At 42.7% G+C, this 24,402-nt stretch overlaps 1 protein-coding gene across 2 annotated transcripts; it reads right to left on the reverse strand.

Annotated features, from left to right (window-relative positions):
- Window positions 1-2,193: 2,193 nt before the first annotated feature.
- On the reverse strand, window positions 2,194-9,406 carry LOC115687512 (cholesterol 22-monohydroxylase CYP90B51). 2 transcript variants are annotated; one of them, XM_030613114.2, is made up of 8 exons: window positions 8,946-9,406; window positions 8,518-8,842; window positions 8,045-8,197; window positions 7,532-7,792; window positions 7,334-7,426; window positions 6,906-6,984; window positions 6,481-6,587; window positions 2,194-3,046 (listed from the first exon to the last, which is right to left on the reverse strand). In XM_030613114.2, the coding sequence occupies exons 1-8, from the start codon at window positions 9,389-9,391 to the stop codon at window positions 2,762-2,764; spliced, it is 1,749 nt and encodes a 582-aa protein (XP_030468974.1). In that variant the 5' UTR covers window positions 9,392-9,406; the 3' UTR covers window positions 2,194-2,761. The 2 variants fall into 2 exon arrangements, with proteins under 2 accessions (XP_030468974.1, XP_056169923.1); XM_056313948.1 differs by lacking the exon at window positions 2,194-3,046 and adding an exon at window positions 5,411-5,524.
- Window positions 9,407-24,402: the final 14,996 nt, after the last annotated feature.

The following is a 24,402-nucleotide window of genomic DNA, read 5'->3' on the forward strand; positions in this document are numbered from 1 at the left end:
CATCTATCATCGCCACTCCCCGGGGACTTACATGAATAACATATTGGAGAAAATATCTCTCAACAGCAAAGCAATTCCAAAAAAGTGCTCTCAATCAAGTCAAGACCAGACAAGCAATTCTTGTACTATTGACAAGTGCAGTGAGAGTTTCCAAAGCTGACAAATTCATTTTATCTTTCTTTGCATAGAGGATTTTATCTTTCCATGTATAGTGGCTGTAGTTAGGAAAGTTGTTGTACTATAGTTATTCTAGCTGATGTCTTTCCATAAACTATCAGCTACCTTGTACTTTAAATACATGTAAGAAATAATAGTAAATATAATCTTGTCCAATTCTTTATAGCAGACCCTCATCCAAGAAAATATGCCTCTTCACCCCATTAGTTACTTCCCTTGATATGTTGTTCATGGATCTCCAATCACTTGTACTTCCCTTAGTAAGAGTGGCACCTAGAACCAATTGTGCTCCCTCGATAGTACTTTCTATTACCTACTAGGCTTTCCCGATCTTAGCACACCACTGGAGGTTTTTGCTTTTGATTGGAAAAGTGGCAATCAATCTTCTCATGGCATCCGCCCATAGAGTTTGGGAAACCTACTCTTAGACTAAATGTCACAGGCCAAAACTTTCTTGGCTAAAGACAAGCTCGTGCGAAACCTGATGAGTCGAGACACCATGCCCACCTCCTTCAATATCTCGTCTCCAAGAACAATTTGGTGAATCACATTATCAAATAAGTTAGCACCACAACTAGTTTAGCCTATTGTGGCCATCATTTAAAGAGCAACATTAGCTCCAAACCAATTTATGCACAGGTGGCTGTCCTCCCTTCCGAGATCCTGCAAGATGACAATTCAAGATTCCTAGCACAAACACCCGAATGCACTCCCACTACTCAGTGATACTGATCCTTTTACATCTTTCACACTCACACTTCACAACCATGATACAAAACCTCACTTTTTAGCCTATCTGGGTATGGGAGAAACCGCATCTTGACACTAGGGACAGCACTAGAAGATTTCATTATATATCAAATGATACAATAGAGATTACAAACTACTTTTGAATCGCTAAAAGCTAAGGGTGAGCGGTTCTAGGTTCCATACAAGTTCCACTTGAAACCTGTAACCTACCCATTGGAACAGGTTCCTCATTTTTTGAAATTTGGAACCTATTCTACATACCGTGAAACTTGAAACCTACTCTGTCATAGGTTCTAGGATCTATCCAGGTTCCACATGTATGATTAATTGAATGATTGCAGTGAATTATCACCTTGAATGACCGCCCCTTGCTGCTACAATTCATTGACCACAAATTATGTTTAGACATACAAAGAATACGAATCATTAACAAAGTAGAAGTCTCAGTTACAAAATGAAAGCTCGGATTAGTGATTCCAGATTATACACACATCATCAGATACCATAGAATATCACAAGATTGCACAAAGATATAGATCAAGAAAAACACAAAAACTCGTTTCAGGTTTCAGGTTCCATCTACCTAGAATCTAGAATCAATCCGTCGAAACAGGTTCCCCAATTTTAGAACCTGGAACCTACCATCTATACCTCAGAACCTAGAACTGACAGTTTCCACAGATCCTGTTATCAGGTTTCAGGTTCTACTCCGGAACCATGTTCACCTGCACTAAAAGCTCTTCTTTTTCTTAGCCCTAATTGCACGCATAGATTCCCACATTAGCACTCACAGTCTCATGAAACTACAAACAAATATCACAAACGGACTCTTACAAAACCTTTTTCTGACCCTAACAAAGCTTAATCACTCCATTAGGTCGGATCCAACATGTCAACAGAGAATTCTAAAACACTCGAATACATCATAAAAGACCCACAAATCCTAATCCGGACAGTGCCCCATCTGGTACAGCGCCCGCCCTGCACAAAGCTTGCTATAGGCATCGGGCCGCCGGCCTCTGGCCCAGGGCAATCCTAGTCTTCATCCGGGCACCCGGGTTCGATCCTCCAGGCGCCCCCTTCTCTCCCTGACTCCCTATGCACGCAAGAGGCGGACACATTTGAGTCAGTTCTTTCTAAAAACAGGGTCAAATTCGAGACAGACCTCCCCAATTTTCCACTCATTTACAAGCCAGAACACGAACACTGTAAGGGGAATGTACAAGAAGACTAGCACAAAAAGCAAATGACTATCAATCACAACTCTTTACTCAACATCAATTTCTTTGCGTCCATCGACTCGTCCACAAAGTCCACGGTACAGACACCAAGTTGAATTCGAAAACGGACAAAAAGAGAACGAAAGAAAATGATAAAGTAGAAAACAAAAAAAACTCATATCACATACAAATGAATAATCAACATCTACATGGAGTTACCCATATAATAATAACATTTACAGAGCAATGGATATAGAGAGAGAGAGAGAGATTGAGAGAGAAGTGTGTGGTGGGTTTTGGGGATTCTGTATGGGCGGATGTGGTCCAAAATGCATCATCAATCACCGCATAACTTCTGCGTCTCTTCCCTTTCATCATGTGAGCTTTACATGTAGAGTCAAGAACAACTCACACACAAAGCCGTTGGAAAATCCAAAGAGCTCAAAATCCTCTCGCACACCAGCCGTGAGGCACTTTTGTTCTCTTCTTCCTTCCTTTCTATGTCCGGCACGTGAATGCGGAATCAACTCTCCACCCACAGAGCCTGAGGCTGAAACTGAAAGAGAGACCGAGGTCTCCTGTTTTTTTTTTTTCTTACGGTAGTGGGGGTGGTGTCATAGCAAATTGTGGTGTTGAACTCTGATGGGCAAGCCTTTAGGGAAGTCGACGAATGGGAAGGCGAAAGCTTCGTCCGGCTCAGTTAGCTCCCAGCTGAAGTTGAGGACCAAATGGTGGATGAAAACCGCCATCTCGAGCTTCGCCAGCTCGGATCCCGCGCAGAGCCGTGGTCCTCCACCAAACGGCATGAAGTAATTTGCACTCAGGCATGTCGAGGAAGACGATGTTGAAGACGACGAATATTGCGATGACTGTCCTTGAGGGTTAGAAGCACATTTGTTCTGCATAATTAAGCCAAAGTATATTCACGATGGAAATACATTATAAAAAAGGAGAATATCGTAGATCTTTTGTCCTAATAACCCAGGAGCCCTAGTCTTAACACATAACATAAGGAGGATATAGGGAAATATCTGCAGACTTCCTTAAAACGTGCAAGAGAGTATAACAGGGATTAACATAGTTATCTCGTCATATTACGAGGAGTTATAAGGACATAACACATAAAGAAGCATAAAAACTATCAAAGCAAGAACGAGGTTATTACAACTTGGACATCACATACGCGTATGCGCATCGATTAGTTCTAACGGTCCTTATTTATGTGATGCACTTGCAACTAATAGGCACGCGGTGCCTAAGAATCATGGTAGGATCTTAAGCCTTGGATAAAACTCAGTTTTTGCTCTCCCCTAACTTCAGCAAGTTACTAAAAAGAAGCTTATAATGAAAGAGCCCAAATGCAAAATTTAGATAACCAGATGCTTATGGCATATAAAAAGAAAGAGTAAAAGATGGAAAAATTGCTCGGTCGAACCAGACATGTCCACAGGATTAAATCGGGCTTCATATAATAAATATGCAGGTTCTTCCCTCTCCTTTTCGTACCATACTTTTGGACAGCAGGTGGGAGACCAATTCATGTCGAGATGGTCCATCTACACTTATTATCAATCAAGTACTTGTCTTTATCCAAGCCACGCTTCTCCAATTCTCATGGTTAAACCACTAACGCCTTCACCATCCCATATGGGTGCTACATTAACTCATGCAACTTACATCGTAAGTAAACGAGCCATTGAACAATATGCAAGAATCTCTCCAGTTCACCCATCACCCACCAAACTTGTCATCCTCACTTAAGTCTCAAGTCTCTACGTTTGACCTCTTCTTATGAAGAAAAGAACAGCAGATCATGGAGCTGAAGGAATCTTGACAGTAATGGGGTTGCAATAGAATACAAAATTTCCAACTCATGAACACAAAATCCGAAGGGAAATGCATTTGAGGATGGTTGAAGAAGGTGCAACCAACCGGAAGGCGTGTCAATCATTGCTGTACAATGATTTGCATCGTCGCTCGGAATTTTGACCTAAAACAATACAGATCTAGTTCTCACCATTGCCCGAGCCGAAACATGTCGAATCGTATCGGGTCCGATCATGTCATGTTGGATTCGATTTTTTATTTTATTTTATGGTTTAGCTTTCTTTAGGGTACATATCTTGTATTAATCTTTCATGGTCAGGACGTTGTATAACTCATTACACCTCTAGCAGGTGATATCATCCATGTGAAACGAACGGTTGAAATTAACTGGCTTCGGGGGTTCAGTCCAACTTATCAAAAATCTAATGAAATATCTACCACACCCTAACTTAGGCAAGCCCCTAAGAAATTGGAAAACACCATCCGTCAATTCATCAATCTCCCAAAGCGCAAAAGAAGAAAATCAAACCAATGATTCGTATTCAAAAAAAAAAAAAAAAACAAACACAAGCACACGAGAAAGTTAAATTTCGTATTTCGTGCCTAATTATCGAGAGATCTCTAAGTGCTTTTGAAATCCGACGTCGCTGTCCCGTCCAAATCAATCCGTCGCGACGAAATTTTATCGGCTCGATCGGAACACGATCCCCACAATAATTGACGGGTATCGATTGGTTCGAGTAGACGAGAACGCCTCGGACCAAAAAAAACCTAGAAATTTCTCCATCCGTAAACGGTCGAAACGTGAGCCTCTTAGCTACCTTTTTTAAGGCACGAATGGGAATTGTTCTTCCCCCCTCTCTCTCTCTCTCTTTCTCTCTCTCTTTGGGACCAGCTCGCGAGCCCCCGGGGCCCGTCGGTGAAAGATGGAAAGAGAAAGAGAGAGAGAGAGAGAGAAGAGGGGGGAAAAAGGCGGAGCGAGGTGCACGTGCACGTGTGAGGCCCACGACCCACATGGGCTTCACTATCTGTCCCCGACCCACATCCCCCCCCAATCGAATCTCCCACCCGCACGCGTAGTCCACGCGCACGTGCGGCATGACCGGTCGCCGTCGGGGGCGGGACCGCCCGTCCGTACGGCCCGACGTCGCGTGAAGCCTAGCTCTGGTCAGGCGGGCGGGTTCACAGCCACGGTTCGCTGCCGCCGCCGCCATGTGTTATTGCCCCGGAACCCCTTTATGATGACTTGATATAACCGTCCCTCACGTGACTATGCGACGGCAGTAATTTCACCGGCAATAGTAATTTTTAAAAAAAGTGAAAAAAAATAAATTAAAATGGCCCGTGAAATTTTTTTTCTTAAATAAATCAAGGGCCAATTGCATTCGAAAGATTCGAAAGGGATTTTCTTTTGGTTTCGAGAGCTTTTTTCGTACTTTCTTTTTTTTGGTCGAAACTTTTTTTCATACTTGGCTTCCGTTTTTTGAGCACTTTTTGCATACGGGTTTTGCAAATTGCACCCCCGTAAAACTAGCTGGTTTTACAAGCAACTGCAATGTCAGCATCAAATTAGTTTCTCATTTGTCTCGATCGATAAAACTCCAAGAAAACAGATAAATACAACGACACAACACAAAACCGAAGAGTGAAAAGATTTAATAGGTTCTAAATTATTATTATTATTATTATTATAATTATAATTTTGGGCACTAACAAGACTTTTGGGTTTAAGATAACGAGACAACAATCGATCTTTTGCCACGAAGTGAGGGGCGGAGGAAAAGTAGATGCCCATCAACTTCACGCAATTGTGGAAACATGACAAGGGTCGAATCGAAAAACAACAAAGCAAAACACGATGGAATGCAAGCAAGGTTTCTTTAAAAAAATAGAGAGAAATTAAGAGTTCAATAATTGGAGGATAGCGATGTAAAAAGACGGATTCGTGTGGATTAAGGGAAGTGGTTCGGTCCAGAAATCGTGTCTTTAGTCCAATGATTGATTGATCAAGGCATCAGAAGATAGAAGCCCGAGTTGCACGAGGGTTTAACCTCATGTGGGTTTGTCCCCATGCACCGTTTTAACTGTCTTGTACAGTTTGTATCTTTGCAAATTTTTGGTCATTGTCCTATCCAATTTAATCCTAATATTTTATGAATAATTATTCCCCCTTAATCCAGTGGGCAGCACCAAGGCTTTCTAGGGTTTGGGGCACGAGGTGCTTGATCATCGATGTCACGTTCGAATGATTCAAAAGGAAGTTAGAAGTTAAGGGTCCGTCCGTTTTAGGGAAAGCCATTTTAGGGAGATTGGTTTGCCGACTTCCCGGTGTTTGGATAACGGAAAACTAATCGATTTTCCCCTAAACCATGGTAACAAGTAAAAAACTTACTATTTTCCGTTATTGGAAAGTTTTCGGTGAAACAAACGAATCATTAGAATCAAGAGGAGGAAGAGGAAGAGAAAAGGGGAAGCGGGCAAGAGAGGTGAATGAGTGGAAACTGACCTGCCACCGCCAAGGGTTGAAGTGGTGAGGGTGGTCGAAAAGCAGGGGATCCAAGTGCACGGCTGCTATCACCGGCAGCACTTTCCATCCACATGGAATGTCATACCCTTTTTCACACAACCACCACCATAAATTATTACAACTATATAAAACACACATGAACACCCCCCCTCCCTCCTTTTGCCCCCCAACCCCCTCCAAAAAAACATAAATATGCACTGTTTTATGTTCGAAACTCAGGTTCGAGAAAAGGGCTTTCGACGTTCCGACCGCGAGGATTCGGACGATCGATCGGTGTTTTGAAAATAGAAGGGTTTCCTAATTAAAGGGTATTTAACAAGGTTCTTTTTTTCTTTTGTGGGGGGTGGGCAAATAGTACAGGCATGGCCCCAAATGAAAAGAGGGGATGGTCAATTCGTCTTCACCTTTGTACCTGACGTCCCGCAGCGCCTTTCTGTGCAGAAACCTCACCACGTTCCCCAGCCGGAGCGTCTCGCTAATCACCTTCGCAAAATCCCAACAGAAAACGTCAGCACCATCCCCATTACAGTCTTAAACCTTAAAAGTCAAAACCGAAGTCAAAGGACAAGTCCCTTCACGCCACGAGATAAATGTCCCGAGTCAAATTTTCATGCAGATCGCCGTTCTCGATCCGTTCGAAAACAGGTCATTCATGCTATATGATGATACTCTCGTGATCTAATTTTGAAAATTAGGCGTGACCCGTGGCGCCGTACCTTTAAGTGGTTATAATTATTTTACCAATTGAGTTTCTTAGTCCCCTCTTGAAATTTTAAGAAAGAACAAATTGAAAACAGAACAGTTCATTTTGTAGCGGGGGGAGGGAGCTTACACACTGGGTGAATTCCATCTCCTTGTAGTCCTCCCAGTTCAGCTCCGTCTCTCCGGCTTTCTTCTTCCCTCTCGCGATCTCGAGATGCTCTTCCTGAACTCCCCCACACCCGAAAGATACGACGACAGTAAATATATACAGTTGAAGAAGAACAGAACATCAATAATTTTCTTGAACTCTGCTTTTGATGCGTATTACCCTCAGCTGGTCGATTGCTCTGGGGCAAGCCTGCAGGAAGAAGATGGCCAGAGCAATGGCGACCGAGGAGGTCTCGTGGCCGGCGAAGAGCAGGCTCAGTATCAAGTCCAAGATCTGCTCGGTCGACAGGTTCGAGTGCTTCAGCACCCACCCCAGCAGATCGTCGTCCTCCCTCGCGCCCTCCCCCACTCCTCCTTCCTTCATCCTCCGGACCCTCCCCTCCATCTTCCTCTCTATGAACTTCAGAATCGTCGATCTCGACTGCAAAAAAGTAAGAACTTTGGTAAAGGGAAAAGCAGAAAATGGTTCTTCGAGGCAATTGATGTCTTTGGAAGAAGGTGTCGTAAGCGAGGCACTGAAATAGCACAGTGCGCGAAAAGGAAATGGAAAGCCTGAGCCACCCTAAGTTGTTTTCTTGATTAGGGGAGGGTAAAGTGATTCTGGGATTTTCACGTGAACTGAGACCAATCAAATGAAGAAATTAATGGGTAAAGAAAAGAGGCGTTTCGTTACCCGCAAAGCCCTTCGATAGGCGGTTCCGGGGAAATTCAGCGGCGGAGACACCACGCCTTTCATGAAAGTGACGTACTCCTTCTTCAGCTGCTCTGTCTCCGCCTCTCCGGGGTCCAAGCTCATTATATGCTTCGCCATCAGATTGAACGTGAACTGCATCAGCGGTGGACGCAGAAGCTTAGACCCGACAGAAATTCGGCAAGATTATACGCGAATTTTTCATATACTGCGATAAAAATTACTGAAAATTTGCACGGCGCATATAAGGGAGAAGGGGACACGACCCCACCGGCCTCCTGAGATCCGTCATTGCTTCCATCATCTTTTTCTCGGAGCCCCCGTAAATGTGTAGTGAAATTTATCAAACAAGAAGACTTGTTTCTAAATCAATCTCTCTCTCTCTCTCTCTCTCTCTCTCTCTCTCTCTCTCTCTCTCTCTCTCTCTCTTTCTTTTGTTCTTTGTTTGAGGTTACCTTCTTGGCTTCATCTTGAGCAGAGAAAGTGCAGTTCTCCTTCCAAGAGCTCAACACGAGCAGAGTGCTCTGCTCGACTTCCCTGAGCAGGACGGTCCTGAGCCTGGCGTGGCTGAGGAAGTTGAGGGAGATGATCCGCATGTCCCTGTGCATGTCCCCGACCAGGACCAGCATCGACCACTTGCCGAGGATCCCCCCGATGCTCCTCGGATAGCTGCACTCGAACAGCCTCCCCTCGTTCTGCAGGATGAACCGGTTCAGCTCCGCGTCGGCTGACACGATCGTCGGCTCCCCGAACAGATTCGACCTGTATATCTTCCCAAACCTGAAAGCCCAGAAAACGGAACAGAAAACAGGGTACTCTGTTTCCGTGAGTTCTCTCGATTGGTTTCTTCGACGATGGGGTCGGGGGTCATCTACTGATTTACCTGGAGATGTGCTGGTCCATGAAGGCTCCGATGGAAGTGGCGGAGTAAGGCTTGAGGTAGGCAATGGTCTCGCCGAGGAAAGGCCAGCCGGCGTGGCCGGGCGGGAGGTTGAGCTTGAACCGCGTCTGGTGCTTCCTCTGGATGAGGATGGAGACGAGAAGCAGAGCCAAGATTGAGGGAAGGAGGCAGAGGATTATTAGCTCGGAGTCAGACATGGATGGCTGACTCTCCCTCTCCCTTTCTGATATTGTTGTATGGTTTCTGTGGAATTCTGCTGAGCTGTTGCTGGAGAGAGTGAGGAAGGAGAGAGAGATGAGATCAGATATGTGCTTTCCGGAGGCTGTACATCTGTTGAAAAGATACTTCCATTTGGCGTCCAAAAGTAAAGCTTGGAGCTCTCGAGGAAACCAAAACTGCCTACTTTGGAGACAAACGCATTTTAGCATTTGGCCTTTATATGCTTTTTCCTTCGTGCCGTGGGGTACTTACACTTTGCTGACTCCGGTAAATTTTTAGCCTTCGACATGAACAGAGCGAGCTGAAACCATTAGATTATATTGACGCTCAGATTTTTTTGGTCCATCACGGAACAAGTGTAGATAAGAATTTCGCTTGTGTTTGGTTCGGTAGACCGCGTCGTTCGCATTGGAAACTATGACCCGAGAAGGGGATAAAAGAAAGAAACAAGTGTTGGTGACACGGACATGACCGTTAAAGACTTTTTGGAGCGTCCGGATAAGCTCGAAAAATCTAAAGGCAGGTCGGGACCAAGAATTCGCACGATGCTCGGTAAATAGTCCATGAATTTTTATCCGAGAGGAGCCATGGCACCCATAATACTAATCAAGTGACTCGTATTTAGCGTTGTCCCATGCCTTAATGAGGGTCCTTGCTTGCCATTGTTTCGGGCCTTAAAATCCATCCTTTTCATGGTTTTGGGCAACTTTTTAATTACTAGGGTTATTTTCTACTACCATCGTTTTAATCCAATTGTCCATTTTCCAATTTTTTTGATCAATTATGATTTTGGATTATGTTAGGATTTATGGGTTCTTATTTGTTATATTGTAGGGTCTCGAAAAGATTTTACAGTAATTTTTAGAATACATAGAGAAAGTTTTCTTCAGGATTTTGCATGTGAGGAATTGTGCGCATGTGTGCGTGTTTGTGAATTAATTAAAAGTTATACCTTATGTAGCATTACTATGATATTACATATAGAAATCCGACAGAGTGTAAAGAATAAATGGATTCGAGGTTTAATTTAATCGGTAGTAGAAAGACGCTTACTTAGCAAACATTTAGATCCGTCTCCATCCTACTTGTCCTCGACGTTGATATGTTACGCTGGTTGAACAAGTTGAGGTTTCGATAAGTTTTCTATCTAATCTTTGTATTCGGCAACCATTAACAATATATCATGAATAGCTCATTTTACCACATGCTAATTGGCCATGTGAAGAATTCCTCTAGGAAACTCTATTCGAAGATGGGTCATGTTAACGAGTTTCTTCGTATTTTGAAATTGGAAAAATTTCTTATTAAACATGATTAATAATACCCGAGACACAGCATCTTATTAAATAAATTGTTGTGGTAAAAAAAACTTTTATTTTTTGCGCTAAGTACACTCCAAACAGGTGCTGAGAAGATTCGATATTGTCCAATAATTTTAAATTATAAGGGCATGATGCTTTAAGGTATAGGAGGCATAATAGGCTAACCCCTTCTTTGCCAACATTTGCACACGTCCTTTAGATCACTCTACTTCCATCCACTTTAGACAAGAGCACTTGCAAATTAGTCACTAATTTAAAATATCATTTAAATTACAAAAAAATGAGAATTTATATGTGAATTTACATATCAATACCTGTAATTTGTAGAAGTTTGAAGTGTTTCGGACATTAAAAAAGTCACAATGCCTCAGCCACCGGATTTTAGTTAAGTAAAATGTCCAGTTTTTTGGGAGCTCGTTGCCCCGCCTTGTTCATTAATATTCATTATCTTGTGCCTTTCAGATTACTAACAAAAGAAAAAAAAAAGAGAAAAATTATGGGATTAAATCGTGATTTTCGGAAGGGCTGTGCATGTAATTGACATGGTAATTGCTTTCCTAGACTGTATCAGACATTGGAAATACAGACTAAATGAGTCTATGTTGAAGAAAACTTCTCGGTGTGATATTGAATATACATTATCGAAGACGAAGCTCCTTACAAGAGTGCGTCCCGTATGGTTGTAATATTGCAGCGATCATGGTATTTCTCAACATGCGATTGACTCTAACCGATAGAATGAATCTGTCACATACACGATGTGTGATTTCTTGGTCCAATCCTACCTTTTAGGATTTAACTAATTCAAACATTCTAGGAAGTCTTCACCAGCTTCACCTGCATCACATTTCAACCATCCATTTCTTCCATTGAATGTTGGATGATACCGAGAAATCAATTGCCATCTCAGCAAACTAATTGTCATTCTAGGATGATGGGCTAATGGGACTGAATCTGAAGCAAATCCGCACACATAGGAAAGGAAAATAAATGAACTGAGGTTCAATTTATTTCGTGTAAAATGAATGATTTGAAATTTTTTCATAAAAATGATCATTTACATCAGTTACAAAAATGAATAAACGAAAAATATTTTCTTTGTCCATGAAAATATTTGGATGAATTATTATCGAAAATGAAACCATTTTTCAATTGACTAATTATTTCAAGTGAGATAAATGATCATTTTTAGAAGAATATTTTTTAATTATTCATTTTCCATGAAATAAACGAACCCTTAGGCCTTAGATTCACACGACATCGGGTATCAGCATGTGAGAAGTGCAAAACACTGGAAAAGATTTTCCGATTCAATGTTAAAAGCTGTCTAGACTACTCAACATAACAATAAGGTGCAAACCCTATCCCACAAATTTTTGGAATATAAGCCTATTAAATATTTAAAACTATATATAACATCTGAGACTGTTAGAATATGTCTCGAGTTTGATATCGAAGCGAAAACTTGAATTTTGGAAATTAAAAAAAAAAGAATTCGAGGCAAGTTTCGGAAATTAGCTTTTCGTGAGTTGGAGTTTTGCCCACTAAAAAGGAAAGTCTAAGTGAGTCTTCTTCTTTGACTCGGTAAACATGGGTGCAATATAAAAGATGGGGATTAACTATTGAAGTCGGGAAGAAATCAGTAGAATTGAGTACAACGTTGGCCTAGAAGACTTTGACCGTGAAAGAGGAAATTGTGGACTTCTTGCCACGTGTGTAAGGGAAAGTTGGATTCGGAAAAGGAAATAAGTATATATTTGCATGGAATTTTTTTTTTTTTGGTCTATGACCTCCCGGTATCTGGGTATCCCCGACTAAATCCGGAAGCGAGCACTGTCGGACCCATAAGGGGGTGGCTCTCCTAGCACCGTTTGCTCCATACACAAGGCTCGAACTCGAGACCTTGCTTAAGGGAACCTAGGCTCCTTACCACCTGGGCCAACGAACGTTGGTTGCATGGAATTTGCTTCAAGAGAAACGTTGACCATGGACCCTAAGCATAAAAACGAGCTGTTCTGTTTTTCGGCGAACAGAGTCTTGGTGCGCCATTGTTGACGAATAACACTTCTTGAAGCGCCGCTAGCTTGCGAGTGCTTGGTGTGCGAAGATTCATGAATTACATCCATGAAGTTAGTGTTGAAGCCGATTAAATTCTTATGGTAAGAATTTGTATGTAATTCCTTCGTGAGATTGAGAGATTATTTTATGAGGAATTGTGGGGCTAAACACTACGTGAGTTATTGAGTGTAATTAGGACATGGGAAACATTTAGAGTGTTTGAGTGACTCGAGTGTAGTTGTAATCTCCGTCGTATCACTTGATTTATAGTGGAATTCCATGCTGCTCTCCCCGTGGACGTAGGTCACTACGACGGAACCACGTAAATCTAGTATCCGATTTATTTTCTTGTTCTGTCAATTTTATTGTTCGATCGTTTGACTTCCGTAACAGAAATACTAAGATAATGCCTAGAATCATGTGGAGGAGGCAATGAAGAAATATTTATTAGTTAAAGACAAGAAGAAATTTCAAACAATGCAAAGATTTTTCTAAAGAAATAATTGCCTCTTTATAATGTATGCTCTGTTTTGATAGTTACAAAAATGACTGAAAGTAAAATGTTTCACTTTGCAATGCAATAAAAACATGGTAAATACTAATGGTTTGTATTTGATTGTTATCCTTATATTAATAGACGACAGGAAAGTATATCTCCTTATGCATAGAAAACATCGTATGTACTCAAAATTATCATTTCTTTGTTGGTAGATTATAAATCTCACTCGACATTTTCGATTTATAGTATTATTTACACAATTCACGTATAAATGTCTATCACATGAAATACTATTTTTAGATACTCTACAGAATTTTACGATTTGATTTGATTTTCGCTTCATAACTTTCAGATTTTGATTCGCAATACGAATCTTCCATAAAACAATTATGCTGCCAACCTTCTAAATCAGTGAATTACAAATTTGGGGGCCTATTGGAGATGGCTTGTAAAAAAGAAAGAAAGAAAGAAATTGCAGTCGGAGAATTAAAATTGAATAACCTACTAGGTTCATGAGAGAAACATATTTTTTATTATTTAATTGTTATTAGTATGATTATTCTTTAAACACGAGACAAACATGTTTTTTTTTTTGGTCAAAACGAGACAAACATGTCATCGGTGAAGATTATTGTGAAAGCCGGGTTGCTCTCATTCCGACCTAACCTGAACAACCAATCGAAAATATTCTCTCTCTAATCAAATTATTATTATTATCTTCTTTTGTCGAAAATCTTTTCTCCAATTTCAAGTTAGTCACCATCTCTACATTATTTTGAATACAGAATCTTAAAATCTAAGAGATTTTAAACATAACTGGGATGGCAACCAATCGCTATGTTTGAATTACTAGTAAGGGACTTAATTAATAGTTATGACGACACTGATTGAATGAGATGACACGAATTCTCTCCGTCCTTCCCACGCTACCAAACACAACAACATCATATTTGGCGCTTCCACCCTGATCGTGGCTCGGGATTACTTGATCGTTAAGGTTAGTAAGATACTGCATTCGCCAAAGGTACGTGTATAAATCAAAAAAGTGCATTTCCTCGTCATGTGAAGTAAAACAAACAGACTATATTATCCTTTGGTTGACGTGAATGATTTTTTATAAGTCATCGCGCTTAGGGCTGTTGATGTATGATTTTTAATTTTGTCAATGAATCCACCCGAAATTATAAGCCTCCTACAGCAAAAGGCAGATGATTAGAAGGACATTCATGGAGGCAATCTGCATCTATAATTAGTTATTTTGCTGCTATTTCAAATCTCCCATTCATTTAGAATTGTGGAGGCAGAATAATGTAAACCAAAGCTATTGGTTAGATTATGTTCGGGTTTGGATATTCAGAAACACCCTCAAAACAATAGTTTAAAATTATTAATTTAATTAAACATTAATCTTATTATTTGCCAATTATAATTACTAAGTATAATTCAAAATTACCAATTATTATTATTGTCACACCCCGAGACAAGGCCGTGGCACTTGATCCCGGCTTGGCCACGATTCACGTGGGTTCCGGGGATTTGTCTAAACGTCGCGTTATTGTCTTCTTGATTAAGCACAAGCGGAAGCATTTATCAACAATAACGAGAACACAAAGTGAGCCAAACGATATTTTAAACAAACACACTATATTTACATGATAATGGATTATTTATTTTACAAACCCTTTTTACTTCGGCCCTATTACGTTCACTAGATTACACCCGGATCACGTCCGGTGCTATCGGCTCACATACTCCGTATGGCTGGGTTAAGCTTAGCTTCACTACCGTCCCTTCACAAAAAGAACAAAAGGTTAGTCTCCTTCCCAAGCTTGGTCATCTCCTTACGATTCCTCCACTCCGACCCCGGGTGGTCCACTATACCCTTCAATGGGTCCGACCACATTTCTATCTATCAAAACGAACCATGCTACGTAACGGTGGGGGACCATCTCATTCGCATTCACTTGAACCCAAACGGTCGTACTATACTTTCGATATGTGACATCGGCCTCAACGTTGACGATATCTACTACCCGAACATGCATTTCTATGGGACAGCCAAAACGAACGAGAGGTGGCGTGGCCGTACCTACAAAGCTGAAAATAAATAAAAGTGAGTCGACACTCAGTAAGTTAAATTCACTATGCTTCGGCTAGAAAATAGCCTCGCATTGAACAAGAGAAATACACGTTACCGTTGACTTGTCGATAGTAGATCAATGGCAAATGCATCTTACCTTGCCTTTATATTAAACATGGCGTATTCAACAAACAAGAAAACATCAAGCATGGTTTTTAATATTGCATGCAAAGATCAACACATGGCATTCATCATTTCATGACCAAAATCCATCGATCCTTCCGGCTTACCACCGGGCATCTAAGTACTCCCTCGGAGATCGCCTTGAAATCCATCGAATAGCGGCATCGTCCCGAAATCCATCGAAGATGGCATCGCCCCGAAATCTATCGGCGGCGGCAACGTCCCGAAATCCATCGATGACGGCCATAGTCCCTCGTGTGATCATGCAACAAGCAACACACATTTCCGGTTCTTATCTTGATCTTATTAACCCATGCAAACATACGGTGCTCGTGTAATTCATGCTCTCTAGGATAATTTGTCTAACATGCGGGGTGCGGTCGAGGGCATGTGACTCAGTCCACCATGCCGAGTGTCGGCTCGGAGCGAGACTTGGCCCGGTTCTACACGCCTCAATGTAAAACCTGCACCAAGTTGAGCTCGTCCCGGAACACCACAACATGAGTACGAGATCATACGACATCCCGTTTTGTGCCTCGGTTGTGCCATGACCCACAACCACATGCAAAACAACAAGACATGTGCAAACTCCAAGCATCACAAACATAGTAACTCCTCGAGTCCAAACGCGCAACACTACGCCCTGACAAAGTATAGGGAATTCACTTACTACTCGGGGGCTCTAGGGTATTTAGTGATGGTGCGGTGGTGAGAATGAGTGACTGGAGAAGAGATGGCCGAAAATGAGAGAGATGGAGGCCGAAGGAGTGGGAGGCTGAGAGAATAGGGAGAGGAAGAGAGGCTTACTCGGTTTTTGGGGAAAAGAAGAATGTGGCTTGGTGTCTCTTTATTTATAGGCCAAGACTTCAATAATTGCCATGTCAAGTGGTCCAATAAAATTCATTCAAGTGGCACATAATAATGAGAGGCAATCTTGGAAAATCTTAGGGAAATCTTGACTAAATTCTAGGCCTAATTATTTGATGGCCCAATCACATACCAAGTGTCCATCTAGGGTCATAATGCCCTATCTTAGGATATATGAATCACCATATGCATTAAATATCTAAAGGACACTTAAGCCTATATATTAATGATCTAGAGGACACATAAGCCTCTATTATTGGTCTCTTCATTAATGATCTTGTCTTGGCTCCCATTATTGTTCTACATCTAGAGATTTCAAGATCACATGCATTAATAAAGATCTTATCTTATAAGATTCTTCTAATAATGGCCCTCAAATTATTGGTTCAAACCTTAATTTAGTCAACTTTGGCTTCTTGCCTCCTAGCTTGGCCGAAACTTGCTGATTTTGTCCATTAATGGCACCTAATAACTCACTAAAGACAATCGGCTAATGTCACTTAAGCATATTCTCCAAAAATCAATAAGTATACTTAGCAAAATACCTAAGTAAAGGGGGAAATTCCGAGTTTAAAATGATCGATCATTCTATCCAGGTCGAGGTTTGGTGTAGAATTTCCTCCAAATATGATCAAACATAATCAAACCAAAGTCCAAGTCCAATGGTGTAAGCTTGGGCCGGTCAAGTTGCTCAGGCTCATGGCCTGTAAAATCGAGCCTGACCGGGCGCAGGGCCGAGCACATAGCTGAGTGCACGGGCGTGGTGCCGGGCTGCACAAGCGGTGCACCGAGCATGATGCCGATCCGAACGAGCAAGGGGCCGGTTCATGGATCAAACACATGCATTGGCTCATGAATAGGCACAATGCATGGCTCATGGCCAAGTTCATTGGGCAAGGAACTAGGTCAGAGCCAGATCTAACGAGCACATTGTCTGGCACAAGGGTCAAGCACAATGACTAGCACACGACTGGGCACGTAGCCGGTCCGTGGCCTAGCTGACGGGCACAATGGCCGGTCATGTCCGGGCACAAGGCCTGGCCGGTGCGGCTGGCACAATGCCTGGCCCGCGACCAAGCCACCGGGCTCTTGGCTCGGCACATGGCTCGTCCATGGCATACTCGACTCAACGCGGTGATTCGTGGCCGATTCGCGACCGATCCACGTTCGAGTATCAACGATCCCTGGTCAACCCTTGATTGTCATATAATCTCAAGGAATCTAGTATCCCAGAATCAACTCATGGTCATCCGTGACTGATGCATGGCCACGCCGTATCACCCGCGACCGACACATGCCGACACAGCACTGATCCATAGTTATCCCGGATCATCTCACTAACGGCCCTTATGGTCAAAGGATCAATCCATAGTCGTTTCACTCTAATTGACTTGCGTGATCGGGGAGTCATTCCACTGTCGATCTCTAGGCTAATTCATGGATAATCTTTCGATCGAACCATGACCAACCCTGAATACACTTGTTCCGACCAGTTTGTCCATTCCATTACCGACCCTCGGCTCGATTGCTCGCCTATTCTATCACCATTTACCATTGGTTATCTTGGTCCCAAATTTGGGGATGTCACATTTCTCTCCCTCTAATAAAATTTTGTCCTCGAAATTTAAACGTACCTAATTCCTTGAACAAATTTGAGTACTGACGTTTCATGATTTCCTCACTCTCCTAAGTAGCCTCTTCTACTCCATGGTGACGCCATAGGACCTTTACTATAGGGATAGTTTTATTTCTCAACACTTGCTCTTTTCGATCCATGATCCACACCGGCTCTTCTATATAAGACACCTTACTATCTAATTCGACCCCGTCAAAATTTAGTACGTATGCCGGATCGAGTTCATATTTTCTCAACATGGATACATGAAACACATTATGTACCTGAGCAAGTTTTGGTGGCAATTCCAACCGATAAGCCAAATTCCCTATTCTTTCTAAAATTTCAAACGGTCCTACGTACCTAGGGCTTAGCTTACCTTTTTTCCCAAAACGCGACACACCCTTCATGGGCGACACTTTAAGAAATACGTGATCGCCTACTTGAAACTCTGGGGGTTTTCGATGTCTGTCAGCATAACTCTTCTGTCGGCTTTGGGCAGTTCTTAGCTTATCCCTAATCACCTACACTGTCTCTATGGTGAGTTGGACTAGCTCTGGACCCGTGATCTTCTTTTCCCCGACCTTGTTTCAACATACTGGAGTTCTGTAAGCTCGACCGTATGGTGCCTCGAAGGGTGCCATACCAATGCTCTACTGATAACTGTTATTATATGTAAACTCAATCAGATGTAATTTCTCATCCCAACTACCCCTAAAGTCAATGACGCATGCTCTCAACATGTCCTCGAGAGTTTGGATGGTCCTTTCTATTTGGCCATTTGTTTGCGGATGATACGCGGTGCTGCATTGTAACCTTGTCCCCATGGCTGTTTGAAAATTTCGTCAAAAAGTAGCTGTGAACTTAGGATTTCTATCGGACGTAATTGTTACTGGGACTCCATGTAGTCGCACAATATGGTGGACATATAGTTTAGCATAATCTTCCAATGAGAAGTCCTTTCTTACCGAAAGAAAATGGGCTAATTTTGTTAGTCTGTCAACAATTACCCATGTTGAATTGTTTCCTCGCTGACTTCTCAGTAATCCCATTACAAAATCCATGGTAATATGTTCCCATTTTCACTCGGGAATTTCTAACGGCTGCATTAATCCTCCGGGCTTACAATGCTGAGCCTTAATTTGTTGACACGTCAAGCACTTGGCGACGTGTTTGGCAATGTCTGTCTTCATGCCATTCCACCAAAAATGTTGTCGTAAATTTTGATACATTTTGGTGCTTCCCGGGTGAATACTATAGTTGCTCTTGTGGGCTTCTATCAAGATTTCTTCTTTAAGTTGCTCATCATTGGGCACACATAGGCGTCCATTGAATTTCAATATCCCGTCTTCAGTCAGATGAAAATCGAATTTCTTCTTTTCTAAAAGTCCTTTTCGAATCTTTCGAATCTCGAAGTCTGTCTGTTGCAATGCCTTGGCTTTTGATACTACTTCCGGTTCAATCCTAAGAGTAGCTAGCAAGCTTTGGTGACATCCAACTTCAAATTTAAAATCCAAATCCCACACTTCCTCAAGTAAGGTCCATTCCTTAACCAATAAGTGAGCGATTGCAGATTTTCGACTAAGAGCATCAGCAACCTTATTTGCTTTGCCAGGATGGTACAATATTTCACAATCGTAATCTTTAAAAAGCTTCATCCAATGCCTTTGCCTCATCTTTAGCTCATTCTGGGAGAATAAATATTTCAAACTCTGATGGGCCATATAAATGACAAATTTTTCTCCATACAAATAATGTCGCCAAATTTTCAAGGCAAACACGATCGCGACGAGTTCCAAATCATGAGTCGGATAATTTAGTTCATATGGCCTCAGTTGTCTTGAGGCATAAGCCACCACTTTACCATATTGCATCAATACACAGCCTAGCCATTTATGGGAGGCGTCGTTGTATATCTCAAAGCCTCCTAACCCCTTTGGTATCGTCAGGATAGGTGCGGTAGTCAGTCTCTGTTTTAACTCTTGAAAACTCCGCTCACACTTGTCCGTCCATTCGAACTTTGTTTATTTCTTTAGCAATCGTGTCAGAGGAATAGCGATGCTGGAAAATCGTTCCACAAATCTTCTATAGTATCCTGCCAAGCCTAGAAAGCTTCAAACTCCTGTCACGGTCATTGGTCTTGGCCAGTTGATTCCTGCTTCCACTTTTGATGGATCTACTGATATTCCTTCGCCCGAGATCACGTGGCCAAGAAATACCACACGAGAAAGCCAAAATTCGCACTTACTGAACTTCGCATAAAGTACATGTTCCTTGAGCGTCTGAAGTACCAATCTTAAATGTTGTTCATGCTCAGCTAAGCTCCTCGAGTATACCAGGATATCATCAATATAGACTATGACGAAACAATCCAAGTATGGCTTAAATACTCGGTTCATCATGTCCATAAAAGCAGCTGATGCGTTTGTCAGGCCGAATGGCATAACAGTGAACTCATAATGGCCGTATCGGGTTCTCAACACCGTCTTCGGAATATCTTCCTTCTTGATCCTCAGTTTATGATATCCTGACCTCAAGTCAATCTTGGAAGACACATATGCTCCTTGGAGTTGATCAAATAAATCGTCGATTCTTGGCGATGGGTATTTATTTTTAATAGTGACCTTATTCAATTGCTGATAATCTATACAGAGATGTAGGGATCTGTCTTTCTTCTTCACGAACAATAGTGGTGCACCCCATGGCGATGCACTTGGATGAATAAACCCTTTATCAAGTAATTCTTGAAGTTGTACTTTCAACTCCTTCAATTCGGTCAAAGCCATCATGTAGGGAGCTTTGGGAATAGGCTCTGTTCCAGAGACCACTTCAATAGCAAATTCTATTTCCCATTCTAGAGGTAATCCCGGTAATTATTTCGGAAAAACATCGGGAAATTCATTTACCACCAGAATGTCTTCTAGCTTTGGCCCTTCATCTTTTGACTTATTTTCTACTGTTGTTAGGTATCATTGACGACCTTTTTCTAAGAGTTGGAATGCTTCTAATGTCGAGATCAGAGGAGTTGAAGATCCTCCTCCATTTCCCACAAATATATAACAAGGACGATTAGGCGGACTAAAATGAATCACCTTGCTAGAGCAATCTATATTGGCCCGTTGTTTACTAAGCCAATCCATGCCTATGATAATATCAAAATCATACATGGCAAGTACAGCTAGATCTATGGTTCCTTCCAATCCACCTATAATGATTTTACACCCTTGGCATCCTAGGGTGGTTTGTACTTCGTCTTTCATTGCGGTGGAAACATTAAATACATTTTCTAAAGATTCGGTTTCTAATTTTGCCAACCGCACAAATTACTTGGATACAAATGAATGGGTAGCTCCCGTATCAAATAACGCATATGCAGCACAGTTGTTAAAAGAAATCGTACCTGTGATAACCGTGTCGGAGTTCTCCGCATCTTCTTGGGTAAGTGCATATACTCGTCCTTGGGCTGGGGAACAATTGCTATTATGATTATGAGGCTGGACTCCATTTGATAATCTCGCTGGCCCTTGCTGCGGTTGTATTCCTTGTCGCTTGTGTGGACAGTCTCTTATCATGTGGCCTTACTGACCACACCCGAAGCATGCTCCCGTGCGAATTAAGCACGGAGCATCACCATGTCGTCTTCCGCAAATAGAACAAGCATCTCCAGAAGTATTAGTTACCTTCGGGAAATTCTGCTTCTTATTGGGAATAAAAGGACGTTTTCCCCTTGGCATTGGTCTTTTGCCCTGACGCTGGTTTATCCAAGGATTGGAATAGTAGGGCCTTGCCAGAGTCACCCTCTCTAGTAAATCCTTCTCGATCAGTTGGGCTCGTTCATATAGTTCATTATAATCTTTAAGATTTAATGGTACCAACTGACTTTGGATATTAGGTTTGAGACCATCACGGAATCGTTTTTCCTTGTCCACCGGATCTTCAATAAGTTTAGAAGCGTAACCCGATAGTTTGGCGAACTTCACCTCATATTGGTCCACCGTCATGTTATTCTGTCAAAGTTGTAGAAATTCTTGCATTTTTCTATCACGTGCACATTCGGAGAAGTATTTTCCATTGAACGCCTCAACGAAGGCATTCCAAGTCACAGCAGTGTTTTCCGGGAACACCATTTCCTTTGTTGCTTTCCACCAATGGCTGATGTTACCTTGTAGCTGAAACACTGCCAAGTTCACTTTTTCCTCCTCAGAGCATCTCAAGAGTTCGAATATCTTTTGCAATTCATCAATCCAGGACTCCGCCTACTCAGGATCTCCAGTTCAGCTAAACTTCAGGGGTCGGAGCTTCAAGAATTGTTCAACTAATCCATTCATCCCGCAATCACCATTTCCATTCTCATTTCCTGCAGCATTTTCAACATTAGGCAGCCATTGCTGAACCTGCTGTCCCATCAAGTCTCCAATAGTCGTGAGAGCTTGCAGAATTCCGTCTATTCGGGGGTCCTGCTTTGATTTCCCTTTTGAGGTCGTGGCCGAGTCCTGAGCACTCATGTTGCTGTTCTCGGGATTCTAAGAAAGCTGATCTACAAGGAACACACAAAAGTCAGTAGCCTCAATCTAGTACTAGAATCAATCGAACAAACGCATGCACTGCATTCCTTCCTAGCTTACTATCCCAAGATTCCCAGCGCACCTTATCACTCCAGGTAACAATCCTCGGTACAAATTTCATAACTGTTCTCCCCCGTTAAGTGCCTAGTTTGGTTTGTTCCCCTCTTACCCGTCATCCTAAAAGCCTACCAGGAGCCGCTCAATGATCAGACCTTATCACCCTGGCGCCACTTCTATTTAGAAGCCGCACAATGATCAGGTGTATACATACCCTGGCGCCACTTTTTGCCCAGAGGCCACTCAATGATCAGGCTACCTGCCCCGGCGCCACCTTTGTCAAAAGCCGCTCCTTGTTCAGGTTTCATGGCCCCGGCGCCACTCCCAGCCCTCTTCGGATCGGGCCATTTCAAGATTCCACAGCCTTCACTTGGCTCAACACCGAAGTGCAACTTACTAGAGGGAACCTGCTCTGATATCAAAACAACACACCACCCTACATGTCACGCCTCGAGACAAGGCCGTGGCACTTGATCCCGGCTTAGCCGTGATTCACGCAGGTTCCGGGGATTTGTCTCAACGTCCCATTATTGTCTTCTTGATTAAGCACAAGCGGAAGCATTTATCAACAATAACGAGAACACAAAGTGAGCCAAACGACATTTTAAACAAACACACTATATTTACATGATAATGGATTATTTATTTTAGAAACCCTTTTTACTTCGACCCTATTACGTTCACTAGATTACACCCGGATCACGTCTGGTGCTATCGGCTCACATACTCCGTATGGCTGGGTTAAGCTTAGCTTCACTAACGTCCCTTCACAAAAAGAACAAAAGGTTGCTTGGTCATCTCCTTATGGTTCCTCCACTCCGGCCCCGGGTGGTCCACTATACCCTTCAATGGGTCCGACCACATCTCCATCCATCAAAACGAACCATGTTACGTAACGATGGGGGACCATCTCATTCGCATTCACTTGAACCCAAACAGTCGTGCTATACTTTTGATATGTGACACCGGCCTCAACGTCGACGATATCTACTACCCAAACATGCATTTCTATGGGACGACCAAAACGGACGGGAGGTGGCATGGCCATACCTACAAAGCTAAAAATAAATAAAAGTGAGTCGACACTCAGTAACTTAAATTCACTATGCTCCGGCTAGAAAATAGCCTCGCATTAAACAAGAGAAATACACGTTACTGTTGGCTTGTCGATGGTAGATCAATAGCAAATGCATCTTACCTTGCCTTTGTATTAAACACGGCGTATTCAACAAATAAGAAAACATCAAGCATGATTTTTAATGTTGCATGCAAAGATCAACATACGGGATTCATCATTTCATGGCCTGTACAATCGGGCCTGACCGGGCACATGGCCGGGTGCGTGGCCGAGTGCACGGGCGCAGTGCCGAGCTGCACGAGTGGTGCGCCGAGCACGATGCCGATCCGAACGAGTAAGGGGCCGGTTCATAGACCAAACACATGCATTGGCTCATGAATGGGCACAATGCATGACTCATGGCCAAGTTCATTGGGCAAGGAACTAGGTCATAGCCGGATCTGACGAGTACATTGCCTGGCACAAGGGTCAAGCACAATGACTGGCACAAAGATCAGGCACAATGACTGGCACACGGCCGGGCACGTAGCCGGTTCGTGGCCTAGCTGACGGGCACAATGGCCGGTTATGTCTGGGCACAAGGCCTGGCTAATGCGGCTGGCACAATGTCTGGCCCGCGACCAAGCCACTAGGTTCTTGGCCTGGCATATGGCTCGTCTATGACCTACCCGACTCAACGCGGCAATTCGTGGCCGATTCGCGACCGATCCACGTTCGAGTATCAACGATCCCTGGTCAACCCTCGATTGTCATGTAGCCTCATGGAATCTAGTATCCCGGAATCAACTCGTGGTCATCCGTGACCGATGCATGGCCGTACAGTGTCACCCGCGATCGACACATGCCGACACAACACTAATCCATAGTTATCCTGGATCGTCCTACTAACGGCCCTT

This window comes from Syzygium oleosum, unplaced genomic scaffold (assembly GCF_021117445.2).
Source record: "Syzygium oleosum isolate NSW1041296 unplaced genomic scaffold, Sole_v2.1 Sole_v2.08, whole genome shotgun sequence".
NCBI classification, from domain to species: Eukaryota; Viridiplantae; Streptophyta; class Magnoliopsida; order Myrtales; family Myrtaceae; genus Syzygium; species Syzygium oleosum.